The 21,000-nt window shown below is 43.3% G+C and overlaps 1 protein-coding gene across 2 annotated transcripts in view; it reads left to right on the top strand.

The window, feature by feature from the left end:
• Window positions 1-18,109, top strand: part of styxl2 (serine/threonine/tyrosine interacting like 2) — a 35,991-nt gene extending 17,882 nt beyond the window's left edge. For both annotated transcript variants that reach the window (XM_026159376.2, XM_026159377.2), the window contains exon 6: window positions 14,941-18,109. In XM_026159376.2, the coding sequence (XP_026015161.2) occupies window positions 14,941-17,687 (2,747 nt within the window). In that variant the 3' untranslated portion in view covers window positions 17,688-18,109. The remainder of the gene's footprint in view (window positions 1-14,940) is intronic.
• Window positions 18,110-21,000: the final 2,891 nt, after the last annotated feature.

Raw genomic sequence — 21,000 nt, 5'->3', positions numbered from 1 at the left:
AGAATCTGACACTTATATAAAAGCCATATCAAAACAAATATATCTGACGTTGATATTTTCCTCACAGAGAGTCTACATTTCTTGCATTCTTTAGTCATTGCTAACTTCCTGTGAGGAAGCTACCTGAAAAACTCAGCGAATAACCTAGATTGACATCCACAGATCAAACAGAAACAGAAACTTTGGCAGTGGTTTTGTGTCTGTCTTCATCAATAGAGTGTTTATTTTGTGATCTCTGGTTCCCACGGACCTTTAATCATTCATTTATTTTATCATTTAGCTCACAGACATGATACACAATGCACTTATTTTACCAAGGTTTGCTAAAAGCACTTTTTCAATACTTGTCCTGGAGTGGAGGTCAACAGTGACGCATTAACAGATCCCAAACATCTGATCAGTGATCTTTTCAACATCCCAGTTTCTGAGAAGAATTTCTTGTGCCGACAGAGAACACAGAGTATTCCTGGAAGGAAATGGCATAGTCACAGTGTTGTTGACTGTGCTTCTTACTTAACACAGCCTAAAATGTTGCTGGAAGACTATGGCAAGAGCATCTTAATAATATCTTGTCTTCACCCTGGAGACTGTGGAGCAAATTTGGACATTTTTATTAACTGATTAATGATTTTGTCTTTCTTATTGTCCTACCTACAGAGCAAGGAAATTAAATAATATTAGATATTAGATATATCAGATATTTTACCCCTTATTAACTTCTGCCAGGTTTCATGTTATGAAGACCATTGTAGTGATGAAGAAAGACCCCGAACAAATAATCTTCCATGTCAAGATATTTAAGAGTCATTTAATGTCAAAACAAGCAAAACATTTAAGAAAACATGATGCTGTTAATTAACAAACTGTTTTTTGTATTTATTTATAGCAGTTTACAAGCATAATGCTCAGATCAATTAAAACTAATAATAATTTTTAAAAAGCTTAAATATTTACATTTCTTTCTTAATTTTGTTAAACTGATTAAATTAATTATTTTTAATAGTTTTTCAATGGATTGACTGAGCACCACATAAGAGTACATCAGTATTTAGTCATGATATGAATGCTGTGCTATAGTTGCAGTTGTCAATATTGTAAACTGTTGGGGAGCACAAATGGTGTAGAGAGGGATGTTTTGCTTATTGTGAAAAAAGAAAATTAGCAGAATTGCAAACTTGCATAGCTGCCATATATTTTAAAAAAAAATTCCCATCACAGCCCTGTGGGCTGTCTATCCTTCAGGCTTGGGTCCTCTACCAGAGGCATGGGGAGCTTGGGGGCCTTTCGCAGTATCTTAGCTATTCCTAGGACTGCGCTCTTCTGGACAGAGATCTCCAACGTTGTTCCTGGGATCTCCTGGAGCCACTCGCCTAGCTTGGGAGTCACTGCACCTAGTGCTCCGATTACCACTGGGACCACTGTTACCTTCACCCACCACATCTTCTTGAGCTCTTGAGCATCTTCCGAGTAAGATGGCCCTCCTCAGAGGGCAACATTGCAGAGTAAAGTTACTTTTTACTTTCTTCTTCCTTATTAGTCTCTTGCGAAAACTGCGAGAGCACAGTAATTTTGGACATGTTGACCCAAACCTGCTGGAATCCTACCCAGAGCTAACACGCTATGCTGACCTGATGCTAGGCTGGCCTGAGGCAGGGGACTCTCCTGAGAACAACAAGCCGAAGTGGAGGCATGGCAGATGGGGAATGGCTGACTGAAGGTTCTGGCGCATGATTAGCAAAGGAAGGCTAATACTGCTTGCAAACTTTCAGTCTCTGGAAAATAAAAAGGACGAACTCCAAGCTTGGATTTCCATTCAAAAAGAAATTCAGGAGTGCTCCATACTGTGTTTCTTTGAAACCTGGCTGGCGGAGAGGACACCCGATAAAGCAAACCAGAGGGCTACACGATTTTCAGAGCAGGCACTACGGACAGCGGCAAGATACATGGTGGAGGAACGGCCGCCCTCGTCGAGCAATCATTGTGTACTGACTGTAAGATCACTTCAAAATCCTACTCTGAAAATGTGGAATTTCTCACTCTAACGTTAAGGCCATTTTATTTGCCCAGAAAACTGCAGTGCATTATTGTGAGTGTCGTGTACATCCCCCCGTCCGCTAAGGAGGAGGCTGCACTGAAGGAGCTGCACGACATGATCAACAAGCATGAAAATAAACACCCAAACGCTGCTGTAATTGTTCTGGGAGACTTTAATCACTGTAATCTCCGGGAAAACATGCCTAAACTGCATCAGTTTGTAACCAAACTGGGGAAATAAAATACTGAATCACTGTTACAGCAACATCAGAAATACCTTCTCAGCTGAACCAAAACCTAATTTTGGAAAGTCTGATCACCTAGCAATCTGGCTAAAACCCATCTACAACAAAACCCAGTCACAGTTAGTACTATTAACACCTGGACTGATGGTACAAAAGCCAGCCTTTAGGGCTGCTTAGAGGCTACAGACTTGAGCATCTTCAAAGGAACAGCTAACGACATCCATGAATACACAGAGACTGTTAGCGACTACATAAACTAGTGTTTAACAGGACTGTGCGTAGCTTCCCCAACCAAAAACCCCGGTTTAATGGAGACATTAAACAGAAAATCAGGCAGAGGAGGGAGACCTTCAAGGCAGGAGATCAGGTGGAGTATAAGAGAGCCGCCCGCTATGAACTGCAGAAGTCCATCAGCGCAGCAAAGAGGGGCCACTCAGAAAAACTTGAAGGCTACTACCTGAACAACAACACACGCAGTATGTGGCAGGGAATTCAAGCTGTCACAAACTACAGGGGAACTACAACAACCACAGACCCCCGAGACACCACCCTACCAGACAGCCTCAACACCTTCTATGCCAGGTTTGACAGGCTGAACACACAGACTCCCTCAAAGGCCCCCAGTGACCCCACGGAGACCATCCTCCAGGTGACACACACACAGGTCCTGAAAGCTCTGAAAAGAAGTGAACCCCCACAAGGCTGTGGGACCCGATGAATTTCCTCCCAGAGTATTGAAGGCCTGTGGGGAACGGAGAGCAATCCGATTACTTTTTTCAAGTAACGAAGTTTACTATTGCAAAAATGGTAATTAGATTACCGTTACTTTCCCGTAGGAACGCTGCGTTACTGCGTTACTAAAACGAGAATTTTTGCGAGAATGTCTCATGACAATGACATAAGCGAGTGCGACGTTCGTGACAACAGCTGTGTGCAGATCAACAATGGATAATATATCGAGTGCGGGAGAGAATATGAGCGGGCAGCGTTTAAAGCGTGGAAGTACTGACCTTACTTTGAGTTTGATTCCATAAAACGTGACAAAAACATTAGTGTCTGTTGTGCGTGGGAAGAAAACGTGTTTTTACAGCGGAAAAAAAACCCTAAACTTCCAAGCAAGCACCGAGTGCGCTACGACGTAATGGGAAATTCACAGAGAAACTCGCGGATTCAACTGACTTCAACTGACCGCTGCGGCACACCTGCACCAGGGTAAACCTCCGCCTACCCCAGTCCTGCTTTACAGGTGAAAATAGAGCAACAGGACCGCTGAGTCTTTGATTTTATTTATTTTCTGCTGTGTTTCACTTGCATTTATTTAAAAGACTGAGTGTAAAACACCAAAAAACAATTTCGTTTATGTGCTGGAAAATAGGTTTAAATGTTAAACAAATTTCTTCCAGTCAGAGAATGTTGCATGTAATTAAATTTTTGCTTCATGCATAAAGTTAAAAGATTAAAACTAATAAAACAAGTTTTAAAAGGAGACTTTTTCATTTGATTACATTTTGTATGATGGATTATGCAGAAAAAGTTGAATTGGGCTGAAAGCTCTATCGCTTTATCACCTATTCAGGTTGTAAATCATGTTTTTAAAAAGTAACTAAGTAATTAATTACTTTTGAAAATAAGTAATCAGTAAAGTAACGGGATTACTTTTTGGGGGAAGTAATCAGTAATTAGTTACTGATTACTTTTTTCAAGTAACTTGACCAACACTGGTGGGGAACAACTAGCTTGTGTGCACATGGATATCTTCAACCTGTCACTATCTCAGGCAGTAGTCCCACATATTTTTAAATCCTCCATCATTATACCAGTTCCCAAAAGACTGGACACATTCGCCCTCAATGAAATCAGGCCAGTGGCACTCACACCAGTCATTATGAAGTGTCTAGAAAAATTGGTTCTCACACACATCAACCACATGTTCCCTGACACTATAGACCCCCTCCAGTTTGCATCACCAATCAACAGTGTTGGGTAAGTTACTTTAAAATAGTAACTTAGTTACATTACTAGTTACTTCTCTCAAAAGTAACTCAGTTACTTCAAGTTACTCGTTACTTTCAAAGTAACTAGTTACTAGGGAAAGTAACTTTGGTTTTACTCAGAATTCTCTCGCTAATGTGTTGCTTCCATAACTTTGCCAGTCTTCTAGCTTGCTTACTTGCCACAAGTGCACTGTGCCACCTACCAATAGAAAGGAAAAGATAATGTGCAAATTTCCACGAGAGAAATCCCACGCCTGGACCGTCATTGACTGCTGCCATGATTCTAGCCTACGTCACAGTGTCATGTGCGCCTTTTACATCCAACACAAAAACTGCAGTCGTGGTGCTTTGATTGTACTCAGAACTCAGAAATTCTTCCTTCTGAATAGGAAGATGTAGGTAACACCAGACTGCAGATGAGCTGCATACAGGGCTGGACTGGGACAGAAAATTGGCCTGGGCATTTTGACTAGAGACCGTCCATCCATCCATCTTCATCCGCTTTGTCCGGGGCCGGGTCGCGGGGGCAGCAGCCTAAGCAAAGAGGCCCAGACCTCCCTCTCCCCAGCCACCTCCTCCAGCTTATCCGGGGGAATACCAAGGCGTTCCCAGGCCAGCCGAGAGATATAATCTCTCCAGCGTGTCCTGGGTCTGCCCCGGGGCCTCCTCCCGGTGGGACATGCCTGGAACACCTCACCCAAGAGGCGCCCAGGGGGCATCCTTGTCAGATGCCCGAACCACCTCAGCTGGCTCCTTTCGATGTGGAGCAGCAGCTGCTCTACTCTGAGCCCCTCCCGGATGGTCGAACTTCTCACCCTATCTCTAAGGGAGAGGCCAGCCACCCTTCGGAGGAAGCTCATTTCTGCCGCTTGTATCCGCGATCTCGGTCTTTCGGTCACTACCCACAGCTCGTGGCCATAGGTGAGGGTAGGGACGTAGATCGACCGGTAAATTGAGAGCTTCGCTTTTACACTCAGCTCCCTCTTCACCACGACGGACCGGTGCAGCGTCCGCATTACTGCAGCTGCAGCCCCAATCCGTCTGTCGATCTCCGGCTCCCTTCTCCCATCACTCGCGAACAAGACCCCGAGATACTTGAACTCCTCCACTTGGGGCAGGAGCTCATCCCCGACCCGGAGTGGGCACTCCACCCTTTTCCGGCTGAGAACCATGGCCTCAGATTTGGAGGTGCTGATCCTCATTCCCGCTGCTTCACACTCAGCTGTGAACCATTCCCTCATCCCCAGACTATGCTTCCTCCTCGGAAGACGTGTCAGTGGGATTAAGGAGGTCCTCGAAGTATTCCTTCCACCGCCTGACAATTTTCTCAGTCGACGTCAGCAGCGCTCCGCCAGCACTATACACAGTGCAGGTAGAGCACCGCTTTCCCCTCCTGAGACGTCTGACGGTTTGCCAGAATCTCTTCGAGGCAGTCCGAAAGTCTTTTTCCATGGCCTCTCCGAACTCCTCCCACACCCGAGTTTTTGCTTCAGCCACTGCCCGAGCCGCATTCCGCTTGGCCTGTCGATACCTGTCGGCTGCCTCCGGAGTCCCACAGGCTAACCAAGCCCGATAGGACTCCTTCTTCAGCCTGGTGGCTCCCTTCACCTCTGGTGTCCACCATTTGGTTCGGGGATTACCACCACGGCAGGCACCAACCACCTTGCGGCTGCAGCTCAATGCAGCAGCTCCGGCAATGGAGACGCTGAACATGGTCCATTCGGACTCAATGTCCCCAGTCTCCCTCGGAATGCTGTTGAAGCTCTGCCGGAGGTGTGCGTTGAAGATCTCGCGGACTGGGGCCTCTGCTAGACGTTCCCAGCACACCCTCACTACGCGTTTAGGTGCACCAGGTCTGTCCAGCGTCTTCCCCCGCCACCTGATCCAACTCACCACCAGGTGGTGATCAGTTGACAGCTCAGCCCCTCTCTTTACCCGAGTGTCCAGAACATATGGTCGCAGATCTGCTGATACGATTACAAAATCGATCATCGACCTACGGCCTAGAGCGTCCTGGTGCCACGTGCACTTATGGACACTCTTATGTTCGAACAGGGTGTTCGTTATGGCCAAACTGTGATTAGCACAGAAGTCCAATAACAGAGCACCGCTCGGGTTCAGATCAGGGAGGCCGTTCTTCCCAATCACGCCCCTCCAGGTCTCGCTGTCGTTACCCACGTGAGCATTGAAGTCTCCCAGCAGGACAACAGAGTCTCCAGGTGGAGCACCCTCCAGCACCCCCCCCCCCCCCACCCCCCCAGGGACTCTAAGAAGGCTGGGTACTCTGAACTGCCACTCGGCGCATAAGCGCAGATGACAGTCAGGACCCGTTCCCCGACCCTAAGGCGCAGGGAACAAACCCTCTCGTCCACCGGGAAAAACCCCAACGTACCGGCAGCAAGCCGAGGGGATATTAGGATACCCACCCCAGCCCGCCGCCTCTCACCAGGGGCAACTCCAGACTGAGACAGAGTCCAGCCCCTCTCCAGGAGACTGGTTCCAGAGCCCAAGCCATGCGTAGAGGTGAGCCCGACTATATCTAGCCGGTACCTCTCAACCTCACGCACTAACTCAGGCTCCTTCCCCACCAGAGAGGTGACATTCCATGTCCCTATTGCCAGTCTTGGCAGCCGGGGGTCAGTCCTCCAGGGCCTCCGCTCCTGGCCGCCACCCGGCACACAACTACTACACACAACTAGAGACCGGCCCACCATTATAGCAAAAATCATAAAGCCTTTGAATGAAAACAAACACTGTTGTGACAGTGATGTACACTGTTCTGATGGTATATATGCATCAATCTATCAATTGTTTGTTGTAAGATTCAGATAATTATTTTTTAAAAGCTAGACATTTTAAATGAGAATAAGAAAGAAAAGTATTTCTTTGTGCCCCCCTTTCCCCGTTAATGCCCTACCTGGCCCCCCTGGCAACACTTTGCTAGATCCGCACCTGCACAGTTACCAGCTGTCAGCTACATAAAAAAGGATCCTGGGGTTATTTGTCTCTCAGAAACAGTTCATAACTTCCCTTCAACTCGTTCATGTTAACTAAAAGGTAAACCTGTTTCTCCATCACAGCTCTGATGATCCAGTAAGGACATCTCCTGGTTTCATCTTCATGTTTCCCTCTCACCAGATAACCAAACCATATCATGACCAGCAGCTTTTACAGCTGTGGCTCCAGCAAACATCAGCTGATACTAGAAATTAATATTAAATAAATTCTAACAACAGCTGATCAAGCTTAAACGTGCTGCTGTTGTTTAGCGCGACATCCGCTGGTTTCCTCTTTCGGCGCAAAGTGGGCGATAAACAAACAAGAGAGCCGATCAGCTGATCACTGATCAGTTTTCATGATTGAAGCAGAAACGGGAGAGGGAGGGGGAGAGGATGAGAGAAGAAGAGGCAGCTGTGCAGCGTAAACACAGAATAACTCCAGCTTTGTGCCTTTTTCATTGTAGCTGAATTACGGGACAAACTGTTCCTTTTCACCTCAATAAGAAACGCGTAATATTTTCTCTGAATACCAGACGGGAGGGTTGGCAACTCTAATAACTTATGAACAAAATAAAGTTCAACATCATTAACTTCATAGCACCCACCCAGCTGTATAGAAACCCCGTCATGCTAGCTAGCACGCAGTACGGAAAAAGTCAGAATAACGAAAATAAACTCCACCTAAACTTGGTTTATATCTGACCCAGAGAGACTGCAGGTCATAACTTCTTACCTGAAGTTCAGTTCACACTTGGACCGGCAGCCGCCTCGGGTCTCTTTTCGTTCTGCGTCCCCTTTCCTTCATCCACCTGCTGGCCTCCACCACTTGCTAATGTTACTGAATCTGTGGAAGCTCCGCGATAGCCACCACGCGAAGTAACAAGTAACGACCCTATCTAAATCCCAGTAACGACTAACGCGTTCCTGATTTTGGCATAATAACTAGTTACCGTGCTCGTTACCACAATAATAACGTAGTTACTGTAACGCGTTAGTCCCAACACTGCCAATCAATCAGTGGATGATGCAACAGCAATAGCCCTGCAACACACACTGCAACACCTGGAAAGCAACAGAACGCATGTCAGGATGCTCTTCCTGGACTACAGCTCTGCATTCAACACCATCCCCCCAGGCAAGCTGACAGAAGCAGACAGACCTTGGCATCCCGACTCTGACCCGTAACCGGATTCTGGACGTTTTGACAGCCAGACCACAAGTGGTGAGCATAGGAGGTGCTCACAGTCAGCACAGGATCTCCACAGGGCTGCTGTCTCAGCCCCAAGCTCTTCACCCTGTACACCTATGACTATGTCTCCACCAAGGAAAACTCCATCGTCATCAAATACGCTGACGACACCACCATCATGGGGCTCATCAAGGAGTGGGTACACGACTCTGGTAGACAGTGTTCATTCCTACAGAGAGGAAAATGACCTCATCCTCAACCCTGCCAAAAAAAGAGAGAATTATTAGGGACACACACCGTCCAGCTCACCCTCTGCACAGACACAAAAATTGTTACGTACAATCTGAGACACAACAAAGCAGACAGCATCATCACAGAACAAGGTTTTTCAACTGCTTCTTTCCCGCAATTGTCAGACTGATAGCTAACAAAAAACAACTGAACACTTAAAATAACACAGCACTACTTTACCTCATTTTGAATGTACAAAAATCACTTATTAATGTGCAATACTTACTGAGATCTGTGAAATGTGCAATATTATGTGTACAATACTATTACACTGTTTATATATAATATACTATTAATATACTTCTTCTGTTTGTCTACCACCACTATGTCCAGTTGGTTAGCCACCACCATTTTGTCCATCTGTATCTCAAAGCCCACAGGATCTTAGCTTGGTCATTCTCCACCGTCCTTGGGGGCATCACCCATTTTGAACAGGACTTCCAGGCCGTATTTGGCCTGGAAGTCCTGGCTATGTCTGGCATAGTATACAGAAACATCAAATACAGGCCAGGACTCCTGGCCTGTATTTGATGTTTCTGTATACTATGCCAGACACTTGCTTATGGAGTTCCATATGTGCCCTGCTTGCTAGCATCTTGCACCCTGCTGTTATGTGCTGGGTTGTGCTGGATTTATATCTTGATGTCAGTGGCTTCTATCTCCTCCTTTGGCCAACTTATTATCCCATCCAGGTACCTGATCAGGTACCTGGATGGGATGGCATAGATATTGATCTTGTTCTTACAGTTCACCTGACTCCTCAGGACTTGCCAACACTCTGCAGGTACTTGGTGGTTCCAGCTTTCCCAGTGGCCTCTTCATGATTCCCATTTGCCTGTAGGATCCCCAGGTACTTGTACCTCTCCTCTATGCCTGCAATGTTGCCTTCTGGTAGTTGGATCCCCTCAGTTCTGACTACCTTCCCTCTCTTTGTTATCATCCGACTACATTTCTGCAGTCCGAACAATATTCTGATGTCATTGCTGTATAGCCTGGTAGTGTGGATCAGTGAATCGATGTCTCATTCACTCTTGGCATAAAGCTTGATTTCATCCATGTACAGGAGGTGGCTGACAACTGCTCCATTCAGAAGTCGGTATCCATAGCCAGTCTTGTTGATGATCTTACTGTGGGGGTTCAGGCCTATGCAGAAGAGCAATGGGGACAGAGCACCTCCTTGGTAGATCTCACACTTGATGGTGACCTGTGCTATGGGCTTGAAGATTGCCTCTAGTGTTATCCGCCACATCCTCATTGAATTCCTGATGAAGGCTCTTAGGGTCCTGTTGATCTTGTATAGGTCAGGCCTTGGCCAGTTCTAGACAGGCATATATGAGGGGCCAGACAGAAATATAAAGGGGGCACATGGTGGCAATGGAGGCGGGAAAGGTGTGGGGGTTGGGTGGGGTGCTCTGGATTAGGGCTGCCACAAACTATTATTTTCATAGTCGACTAGTCACCGATTATTTTTGCAATTAGTCGACTAATCAGATCATGCATCCATTTGACGTAAAACGTACATTTTATTGCACCTGCATGCATCGACTCTTATGTACCTATCATTAGCTTACAGCTTGAAGTGTTTAAGGTATGTGGTAACTAAAAATAAAGACAAAATGATAGTCTATTAAACCTTTAATGAAATTTGCAGATTGAATTTCCTTGCTATCGAAAATATAACAGGACACTGGAGTAAACAATAACATTTTTAAGTTATCTAAGTGATTTATATATCATGTTTAACCTGAGTAGCGAAAGACCGCAGGGGGTTAGAAAACGATGTGCCCGGAGTTCTCTGTTCTCGCCAGCTCTAATGAGCCTTGAACCTCCAGCTAGCTATTGAGCTGGTGGGTAACAGACGTCTCCGAAAACGTCAGAGCACTTTTGCAAATATGTGATGTCTTGATAAATCGAGGAGATATTTGAAGTTTACACAGCTACATTCTCGCCTGAAAATATCTTAAAAGTTTATTTTGTGACCCAGAAAGAGTAATATTAAAACCAAGTAGCTACCACCATTGCTGAAAACTGGAAGCCAAACAGGCAAAAGTACATTCTTCGCAGCTACGCTTCATCTCAGAGGCAGGTTAATAAGTTGGACTGAACTTAACCACAATACTTTGACATGGGTTCTTTATAAACTTGAGTCCAACTTGAAGGCGGTGGCAAGATGCATCAAATTGATGTATAGCTGGGTGTAGGGTGGGGTGTGAGTTCTCTGCCGAGTCCTGTGTGAGCCTGCACAAACAGCGCACGGAGGTAAAGAGCAAACGAGATGTGAAACCTATCATCTCATTTGTGCCTTTTCCAGCGGATTTTTCAGCTACTGTAGTAAATCTTGTCCATATTCAGTTTGTGGGTAATCTATTATTTTCTTTCTCAACTTCTAAAAATTTGACTTAAGGGGGCAGGACGTTTGTTTAAGGGGGCATTGCCCCCTCTTGCCCCAGCATATAGCCGGCCCCTGGTCAGGCATTCCAGGATCCAGGTGTGAGGCATTGAGTCATAGGCCTTCTTGTAATCAATCCAGGCAGTGCACAGGTTGGTCAGCTTAGTCTTGCAGTCTCAGCTGACTTCTCGGCCTACCAGTAGCTGTTGTTTTGCACCTTTGGTATTCTTGCCAATCCCTTTCTGTGCCCCACTCATGTATTGACCCATGTGCTTGTTCATCTTAGCTGCTATGATGCCTAACAGGAGCTTCCATGTGGTACTGAGGCAGGTTATAGGCCAGTCGTGGGATGGGGCCGGTCCCATCTGGGGGTCCTTGAGGATCAGGACCATCCGGCCTTCAGTTAGCCATCCAGGTGTCTCTTGTCAATGATCAGCTGGTTCATTTGTGCTGCCAGAAGCTCATGGAGTGCAGTCAGCTTCTTTAGCCAGTAGGTGTGAACCATGTCGGGGCCTGGTGCTGTCCAACTCTTCATACTGGACACCCTTTCTTGTATGTCTTCCACTGTGATGGTTACTGGTCCCTTTTCAGGGAGGTTGCTGTGGTCTGCTCTCAGATCCACTAACCACTGAGCATTGCTGTTATGGGTTGCATCCATCTCCCATATGCTCTTCCAGTATTGTTTCATTTCCGATGTGAAAGACTGTTAAAGACATATAGAAAATGATTGCTTTTTAAGTTGTTACTGCTAAAAAACAAAACTGTGAACATTGAAATAGTTTAATATGTAAAGTGTTGTTGTTTAAATTAGGTTGTATTTACCTCATTTTAAGATTTTGTAAGGACAAGACATTTTTTAATTATGTCTCAATCAGTAAAACCTTACTTTACAGAGAGGGTACTCCAGAACGTGATATCACCATGGGTAAAACCACTCAAAATCAAATAAAAGTTCATATTTAAAGTATTTATAATCAATAAATTTATAATAGGAAGGGTTGAAGAAAATTTGCTTTTTACATTCTTATATCCATCTACTTACTGGTGAGCCTATAGCCCTGATTGTCATTGCTCTGTATGTCCACTTTATAATAAATGTCTTATTCATTTCTTGACCTGAAGGCATCCTCTTCATCTGACATTAGAAATGGAAGTTGGGAAACCTTGAGACTTTTTTTTTTGTCTGTTTTCATCAATGCTGCATTTTCTGGTCTCTGGTTCCCACAGACTTTTAACTATTCATTTATTCTCTTATTTAGCTCACAGTCATGATCCACAATGCACTTATTTTTCCAGATTTATAATACATATCTCCAGGTGAAGGTCAACAGTGATACAATGAAATATTCCAAACAACTGATCTGTAATTTCTCATCGTCACAGCTTCTGAGAACATGCGTGTTCCTGGAAGAGGCTGACACAGTCACTGTGCTGTTGATTGTGTTTCTTAATTAACATGCCCTAACATATTGCCTGAAAACTTCATAAACAACAGCTTAATAATACAGTTACACCAAAAATTTGATGGACAAAGAAACAGTTTTTGTAGTTTGGCCTCCGTATGCAACATTTTAAACCACTCGGTAAGATATGATTAAAGTGCCTCTACCAATTTTACTTCAAGATGTATTGTGTTAACTGTTATGGATATATATTTTTCAGAGGGTTAACAGTTCTTGTAAAAACTAAAAGTCAGTGATTTCCTGAAGTTTCAAATCCATTGAAATCACCAAATGTTGCATTTCCTTCATTGAGATGCTCTACCAGGCCTTTACTGCAGCAACCTTCAGCTTCTGCTTGTTTGTGGGTCTCTCTGCATCACGTTTTAGCTATAATAACTGAAAAGCTGCCCTACTGGGTTGCAATCAGGTGACTGATGTGGTCATCTGAGAAACTCTTGGGTTTTATTTTTATTATGCCTCGGGGGTGGACAGCAGTCACATCGTCAGTAGACACTAGACGCCTGTTTCCACTGGCAGCCATACTTGCCCATTCCATAACACTGCCTCTACCAAATCATGTGGTATCCCTTAGATCATGAGTTGTCTTCTTCTCTATCCCACTCTCTTCCCATCATTCTGGTACATTATCCTTGGTTTCAACTGTTTCTCCTCTTCTCTGGTCTAATCTGTCTCTCCTTTTCTTGAGTGTAACCAGTAGTTGTACATTGTTGTTAAGTCTCTGTATTTACATTCATGAAGCTGTCACCTGATCATAGACTTTAAAAGTGATATATCCACCTCCCCAAGAGTGTTCTTAAAATGATTAAATCGTGTGAACTTGTTTTTCTTAACCATGGAAATAATACTATCGTTATGATTTTTACTCATCTTCCTTCAGGCCTTTTGATGTTGCTGAACTAGTCATTATAGTCACTGCTTTTAAAAATGTATCTGACTGTTAATTTGGCTGCTCCTAACATTTTTTGTTATTTCTCTAAGATTTCATCAGGTTTATTCAACCTGATGATGACCTGTTTGATATGCAATGACCTTCATCTGGGCCTTATATTTAAAATTATGGAGAAAAGCAATAAAATAAAAAATTCAACTCTGAATTAACTTCAGATATCATGTCTACTCTATTTGTCATTAAGTAAAGGGACAGTCCTAACCTGGCCATGAAAGTGGATGTCAGCCTGTTATGAGCCTGAAAATGGGTGTATAAACATGTGTGTAATTCCTAATGGATCTGTGGAACATTTTACCACTGGAACATAACATCCTGTATATTTTCTATGCATTAAATCATAAACACTTACATAAACATTAAGAATAGAATATTCACTTAAATGTTTTAAATGTTAAATGTTTTTCACGCTGATAAATATGAATCTATATATATTGCAACACCTTAAACTATTTACCAGACTAAGTAAGCCGCTCATAAATGTATAATATCAATGTATTTGTTTTATTTATAGTATCTGCTATATTTGCACTTGTCAGTTAATATTGTAGAAATCATCACTGTGGTAGCACAGATACCACAGAGTGGGGTTTGCATATTGATTATTGTGTTTAAAAAGGCCTTTAAAGCAAGTTTTAACATGTCTTAGGATATAAAATAAGATATGAAGCAATTAATACAGCCAGAAGCTGCATTATCAACAATAGAATCCCTCCCACTCAAACTTCTGTTTACAGCATTTATAATCAATGGTTTTAAAATAATAGGTGTTGAAGAAAGGAAACTCTTTACTTTACAGTGATTTTCAGTTAAGCTGCGTGGCTGTGACACACTTATAACCTTGAATTTGTCCACAGCATGCTGCTGGTTCTAAAAGAAAAAGCTCTTAAAAGCCTTTCCTTCCTGACCTGTTTATCTAAAACCAGCAGGCAGTCACACACAAATATATACTGGTGAATACAGTGGATCATTTAGGTAAATAAATAGATAGACATTTCCTCTAAAGAGTGTGAAGACAAAGACTAAAGATTGGTCATAAATAAAAGAAAATATTGGTCATATATATTGGTCATAAAAAATCTTTTTTCTTCATAAACATTATAGAAAGGGATTCAGCACACTTAAGTTGAAACATATAAAACCTAAAATGTAATAAGTTATTGCTTTGTCAACGGTTTTGCTGCCCTCATCTGATCATAGGCCATTATTGCAAGTTTAACTAGATTAACTACATTAATCTATTGCAGACATCAAAACTGATGTATACTGTGGACTATTTCATGTAGAATTTGTACATACATAACATACTTCATTTACTTTGGGTGTAGCTGAGTAATGGTATTTGCCTCAACTCTTCAGTATTGGTAATCATTGTTCCCTTTACTTGCAGGAAAGGTTCTTGTTGTTTCTATGATGGGCATCAGTCGTTCTGCTATCCTGGTGGCTTGCTACCTGATGATCTTCCAGAACATGACCATCATGGAGGCTCTGACCTCAATCAGGAAAAAACGTGCCATCAACCCCAACGAAGGCTTCCTGAAGCAGCTGAGAGAGTTCAATGAGACCCTCATGGAGGAGCGAGATGATGACGACGAAACACTAAGCCAGTGCTCTGTGATTGATGCTCGAGCGCGTACTCGCATCTTTGGGGAAGAGGATGATGAGGATACGGACACAGAGGAAGAGCAGAGTATGATTGAGGTGAAAGCGAACTCCATTATGATGGAAGAGGAGGAGGATGGAGAAAGTGTGATGAGCAGCGTTGCCTCCTCTGCAGCTGCTGCAGCACTTAAAAGTGGTTTGACTGGAGCACAGAATGGGTTCAACAACCAGGTATCCAATGGTGTCCCAAATAAGTTTGTTCTATCTGAACAAGGGGGCAAGGAAGATGGGGATGATGATGATGATGGTCTGGACAGCATGATTCAGGAGTGGCAGAGGAGGAATGAAAAATACCAGAATGATGAGTGGTGGGAGGCACAGCTGAACACTGATGGGGAAGATGAGCAGTCTCTTCCGGGGGTTTTTACAAAGAAGACAAAAGAAGTTGGAGACACTGATGTGGAGAGCGTAACCAGTGAGGACATACGAGCTGTGAAAGAGCGGCTGAAACGTCGCAACAGACGCCCACCCTCTGACACAATGTCCACCTCCAGCTGCATGAGTTACTCTGATCTTTGGAAGCAGCGGCTTAAGGAGATCGAAGAGCAAGCAGCTGCTCGGTACCGCAAGAAAGAAGATGATGAAGGCAGTGAGAGCACTGCCACTGAAGACGAAGGAGTAAAGAAGACGATTGATGATGAAGTAGATAGCATCCTCTCTGACACCAGCTCCATGTTTAACTTCTGTCAGAAGAATAAGGAGAAGATGTCACCACTGGAACGTTGGCGAATCAAGAGAATCCAGTTTGGGTGGAACAAGAAAGATCGTGAGGATGGAGAGAAAAGTTCTGTTGGTGATGGTGAGGAAGAAGCCAGGACACCATCTCTGCAAGACGTCAATCTGACAGCGTATCAGGCATGGAAGCTGAGGCAGCAGAAGCGTCTCGGGGAAGAGAACACAGATGAGATTCTGGAGCTGAGCAGAGGCGAGGACTTAGCAACAATCAGAAGAAGACAACGACGTGAAGAGCTTCTGGAGCGTTCAAAGAAAACTTTAGAAGAAAGCCAGTCCGTATGTGGCTGGGAAACAGAAAGTTGCGTTAGTGGTGGTACGATACCTCTATCTGCCTTCTGGGCTGGAGCTGGTGTTACAGGGCCGCCAAGTGTTGCCAATGATGACAATATGTCCATGCTCAGTGGTAGATCTTCCATAATTTCTTCAGTTTCCCAGGCTCGCAGCACAAGATCCTCACAGTTTGGAATCCCAGCAAATCCTGTGCCACCAGTACCGCCGATCCTCCCAGTTCCAACTGTGCAGGGCCCTGGAGGTGAACCAATGGTCAATCTGGCTAGCATCCAAAACTGGATTGCTAATGTTGTTTCAGAAACAATCAAACAGAAGCAGAGTGAAATGAGCCTTCCTCCTCCATCACGTGCCGGGTCTGAATTGAGCTTTGGTGCTCCATCAAACGTGATTTCAAGGCGCAGTGTCGATGATGACAAAGCATCCTTGCTGAGTGGTGCTTCCTACTCCAGCTCTCTGTCACAAGATCGAGGCAGGGCAGCATCAGTCCTCTCCAGTGGCGGTTCAAGCAGCATCTCCGGTCTCAGTGGTAGAGGCTCAGCATTAGGCTCTAACCTTGGCTCCACCCTAGGCTCAAAGAAAAACAAGATCACCACTACCAGTGTTCCTCTCTTCAGCCTCTTCCAGGACCAAGTTAACCTGGATAAACTGGATGCCATGGACAAGGAGATCAAGTCAGAGATGAGGGACAAGATGTCTACCTATGAAAAGAAGAAGATCCTGGAAGACAACAAACGCAGTACTCTGTTTAAGAAAAAGAAGCCAAAGGAGGATGAAGATGAGGAGGAGGAAAGGAAGAAGAAAGAGGAGGAGTTTCTTGAGGAGACAAAGAAAAAGGAGAAACCAAAGAGGACTTACGGTCTATCGGGGTGCCTGAATCTTAACCCAGCGCTGGAGAAAGATAAAAACACCAACATTGATGACTGGCTGAAAAGTGTCAGGCCTCCCCCGAGAAAACCAGCTTCAGGAACTGAAGCTGGTCCATCAGAGGACCCCTATGATGATCTTGATGCCTCAGCTTCTGAATTTGACTTCTCAAGCAGAAGAGCCTCTTATGCTGCTGACGAAGATGATGATGAGGAAACGTATGGCATTACTTCCAGATACCGAGCCAGGTTACACGAAGATCTATCAAGTGAAGACACAGAATATTCCTGCAATGGCTTCACACAATCCCACAGCTACAGCCAACCGGGAAGACCGTACGGCGCTGTTCATCATTCACGATACGAAAGCAATGAGACAGAAGGGAGAAGGACTAGGAGACAGGAAGCCACAGAAGAGGAGGAGGATGACATCTCCACCTTCATTGCCCAAACCAGGCAGAGGATTAGGGCTCGAGCTGCCGCGGAGGCTGAAGACGACGAGGTTCTCGCTGCTTGGAGAGCTCAGCAGGAGGCAAAGCGAGAGAAGCAAAACTTAGAAAATACTACTGATGCAGACAGGTTTTAGAAAATGTAAAAGAGCCAATTCTGTGCTGCTGCTGCTGCTGCTGCTAGCTCACACAAAGCTCTTTTTGTTTGGTCGAGGAGTGAAAACAAAGGATGTACAAATTGCAATAATTCTAATGCACAAAAAACACTAGCATTCACATCCATAGAAAAATATGCACCTTGACCTTTTCATATTACATCAGCACTGCAAAGAAATTAAGGATTTGAGCCTGTTTTACTATTAAAATGGAAGAAATACACAATACAGTTCTCAGTTAAGGTTCTGCTTGTACCACAATTGAATGTAAAACACAATGAATGCAAATTTTCATAGAAAAGATGATGTGAAACTTCTAAAAAAAAAAAAAAATAGGAAAAGTCCCTCGAATTTGTACTCTTGCACAATTTTACTATTGTAATAAATTTTCTGATGAATGATGATTTGGGCTTTTTATTTGGTTTAATGGCTCCTAATAAAGCTGCATCATAAAGGTTGTTTTCATCTTTTGTGATGAAAAAAAATTGAAAACCTCCATAACTTACTACAAAAAAACAAAAAATTAAATGGTAAAAATAAACAGAAACACAAAAAAGTTGTATTTATAAAATATTTGTGCAGGTGACAAAGCAATCACTATTACTAGAATGTTTTTTGGAATGAATATAATTGTCACTTGCAGGAAGTGGGACTGATGGCTTTTTATGCAGACAAAAATATGTTTTTTTACTTACTAATTTGATGTTTTGATGTTAATAACTTGTTTTGTTGCTTAACAAAAGCCACAATATGCTTCACAAAAACAGCAGCTCATTTCAAAAACTTAAGCAAGGTTTAAAGTGTGAAAAAGGACATAGTGAGGGGGGAATGAAGAGCTAAAACTAGTCATTCACCCACTAAGGTTTAGACAGTTAGGCATGTAACACACACACACCATGCAAACAGTTAAAATACAGGAAGGGGATTGGAGATGGGTGTAACACTGTTTCATTTTTGTAAACACACAGCATGTGGTCATGAGCATGGCATTTCTCGTGTTATACTGCCACATCTTGGACACTAAATGCAATTGCTTTTGAGATTTATACAATTTCTAAATTATGCAAAATGTGAAGATAACATCATTTACAAAATACCATAATATTTCTTTAACTGTAGTGGTATAGATGTGGTTTCAGTGAGATAACAACTATGTGCTGTGTAGTGGATGGGAAATATGGAAATAATTCCACTACATGTGAAACTGTAACATACTTTAAAGCTTATAATGCTTTACATAGCACAGTGGGATAAACCGCAGCAGGAGTGCTGATCTTCAAGCTCTTATATGTACATTTAAAGTCAGATAAAAGGCTCAGCCAAGGAGTCTGTACTGCTGTATAATTACAGGATTTTGGTTTTATGCTCTGGTTTTAGAACCTTTGCTTTTACTGCACATTTCAAAATTATTTATTATCATAATGTTATAGAACACACCTGGGATCATTTTTATACCCTGGCATGTTTAATAATTTGTGGAGTTTTTCTACTTTATTTTTATATAAATTTTAAACATGAAAACATGGTGAGCAGTTTGCATGAAGATAGCATAAGTTCGAAAACTAAAAATGTATTATTTAGAGGGGAAACTGTTAAAAGGAAATCAATGCAAGCTGTTACACTTTCAGAACATTTTGTTCTTTTTAACTCATGTACTTGACTGTTTACTCTCTCACTGGAGCATTTTTCAAAACGCTCCTGTTATCTGCTGGTTACACATGCTCTTAGAGAGGACCAATTGTGCTTTTCATCATTTTCTGTCTCATATATCCTGTTCAAGTCGTGCATTTTCAATATAAGCATGACCTAGTTGTCAAACATAAGTACAGGTAATCCTGTAGCCAAAAGCTTCAGACTACTGTCAACACTCAGTTTCTAATAGTTTTTCTTACTCTTGGCTCTGTTTTATCTCAATTAGAGGTCATGTCTTTTCATGGTGATGCCAGGTACAGGCAATCAGCCAATGAGAATGAAGTTGTTTTAAAGACAGAGAAACAAAAGAGCATGAGGGGATGGACTGAGAGGGAGTCTAATATCCACAGACAATTAAGACCACCTCCTTTCAGAACTGTCTTAATTCTTTGTGGCATACGTTTTAGTCCATGTTGAGATGACAGCATCACACACTTGCTGCAGATTTGTCTGCAGTTTCATCACATCACAAAAGAGCTCTACTGGGTTGTAATCTGGTGATTTGGGGTCTATCTCTGTACAGTAAACTCACTGTCATGTTCAAGAAACCAGTTTTAGATGATTTGAACTTTGGTGAGTTATCCTGCTGGAAGCAGCCATCAGAAGATAGATACACTGTGATCATAATGGCATGGACAGGGTCATCAACAACACTCAGGTTGGCTGCGCTTAAGAAGTGATGCTGAACCACTGACATAAAGCAAGATAGATCCACGCTTCCAAGTTCTGACCCTACCATCCAGACTTATCAGACCAGGCAACTTTCTTCCACTCTTCTACTGTCCAATTTTGGTGAGCTATGTGAAATGTAGGTTCAGTTTCCAGTCCTTAGCTGACAAGAGCGACATGCAGTGTGGTTCAATGTTCAGGAGACAGACCGTGCGGTGGTGTGTGTGGTGGACCCAGGTGCGAACACAAGAGAGTAGATCGGAGTAAACTTAAACTGAAAGCGAGCCTTTATTATGGCTGATGACAGGTCTCACACGAAGCAGAAACACCGTGACTAAACCAAACTTAACTAAACTGGGAAACAGATACTGATAAACTAAGAAGACTCAGAGGACCATGATGATGACTGTAAAGCCTGGCCATGAGGACATGGAGTGTGGGAACACAGACGACACGACCCAGACTGCATGAAACACAGAGACTAAATACACATGAGGGATGATCAGGGGAAGTGGCCACACATGGGAGCACAGCTGACACACATGAACCTAAAGACAGGAGAGGTGAAACTAAATACACTGACATAGAATACAGACTTTCAAAATAAAACAGGAAACATGGAGATTAGACATGACATGAACTAAACATAACCACGCAGACATGACGCGTGACAGGTAGACGCATGATCCAGGGAGACTGAGTACAGGGAGATGACATAAACAACTAAGAAACAAAGGGCTAAACAGCACCCTAGAAATTAACTAGACGAACTAAGCTAAAGCATAAATGAATACAAAAGATACATAAAACTCAACACTGGGTCACACGACCCAGGACCATGACACCATTCAGATGCTCTTGACACACTTTTGTTGTAACAAGCGGTTAGTTGAATTACTGTTGTCAGCTCAAAGCAGTCATTTTCCTTTGACTT

This window comes from Astatotilapia calliptera, chromosome 23 (genome assembly GCF_964374335.1).
Source record: "Astatotilapia calliptera chromosome 23, fAstCal68.1, whole genome shotgun sequence".
NCBI lineage: Eukaryota > Metazoa > Chordata > Actinopteri > Cichliformes > Cichlidae > Astatotilapia > Astatotilapia calliptera.
Note: the sequence above shows the minus strand (reverse complement) of the source record. Positions and strands in the feature narration are given on the sequence as shown.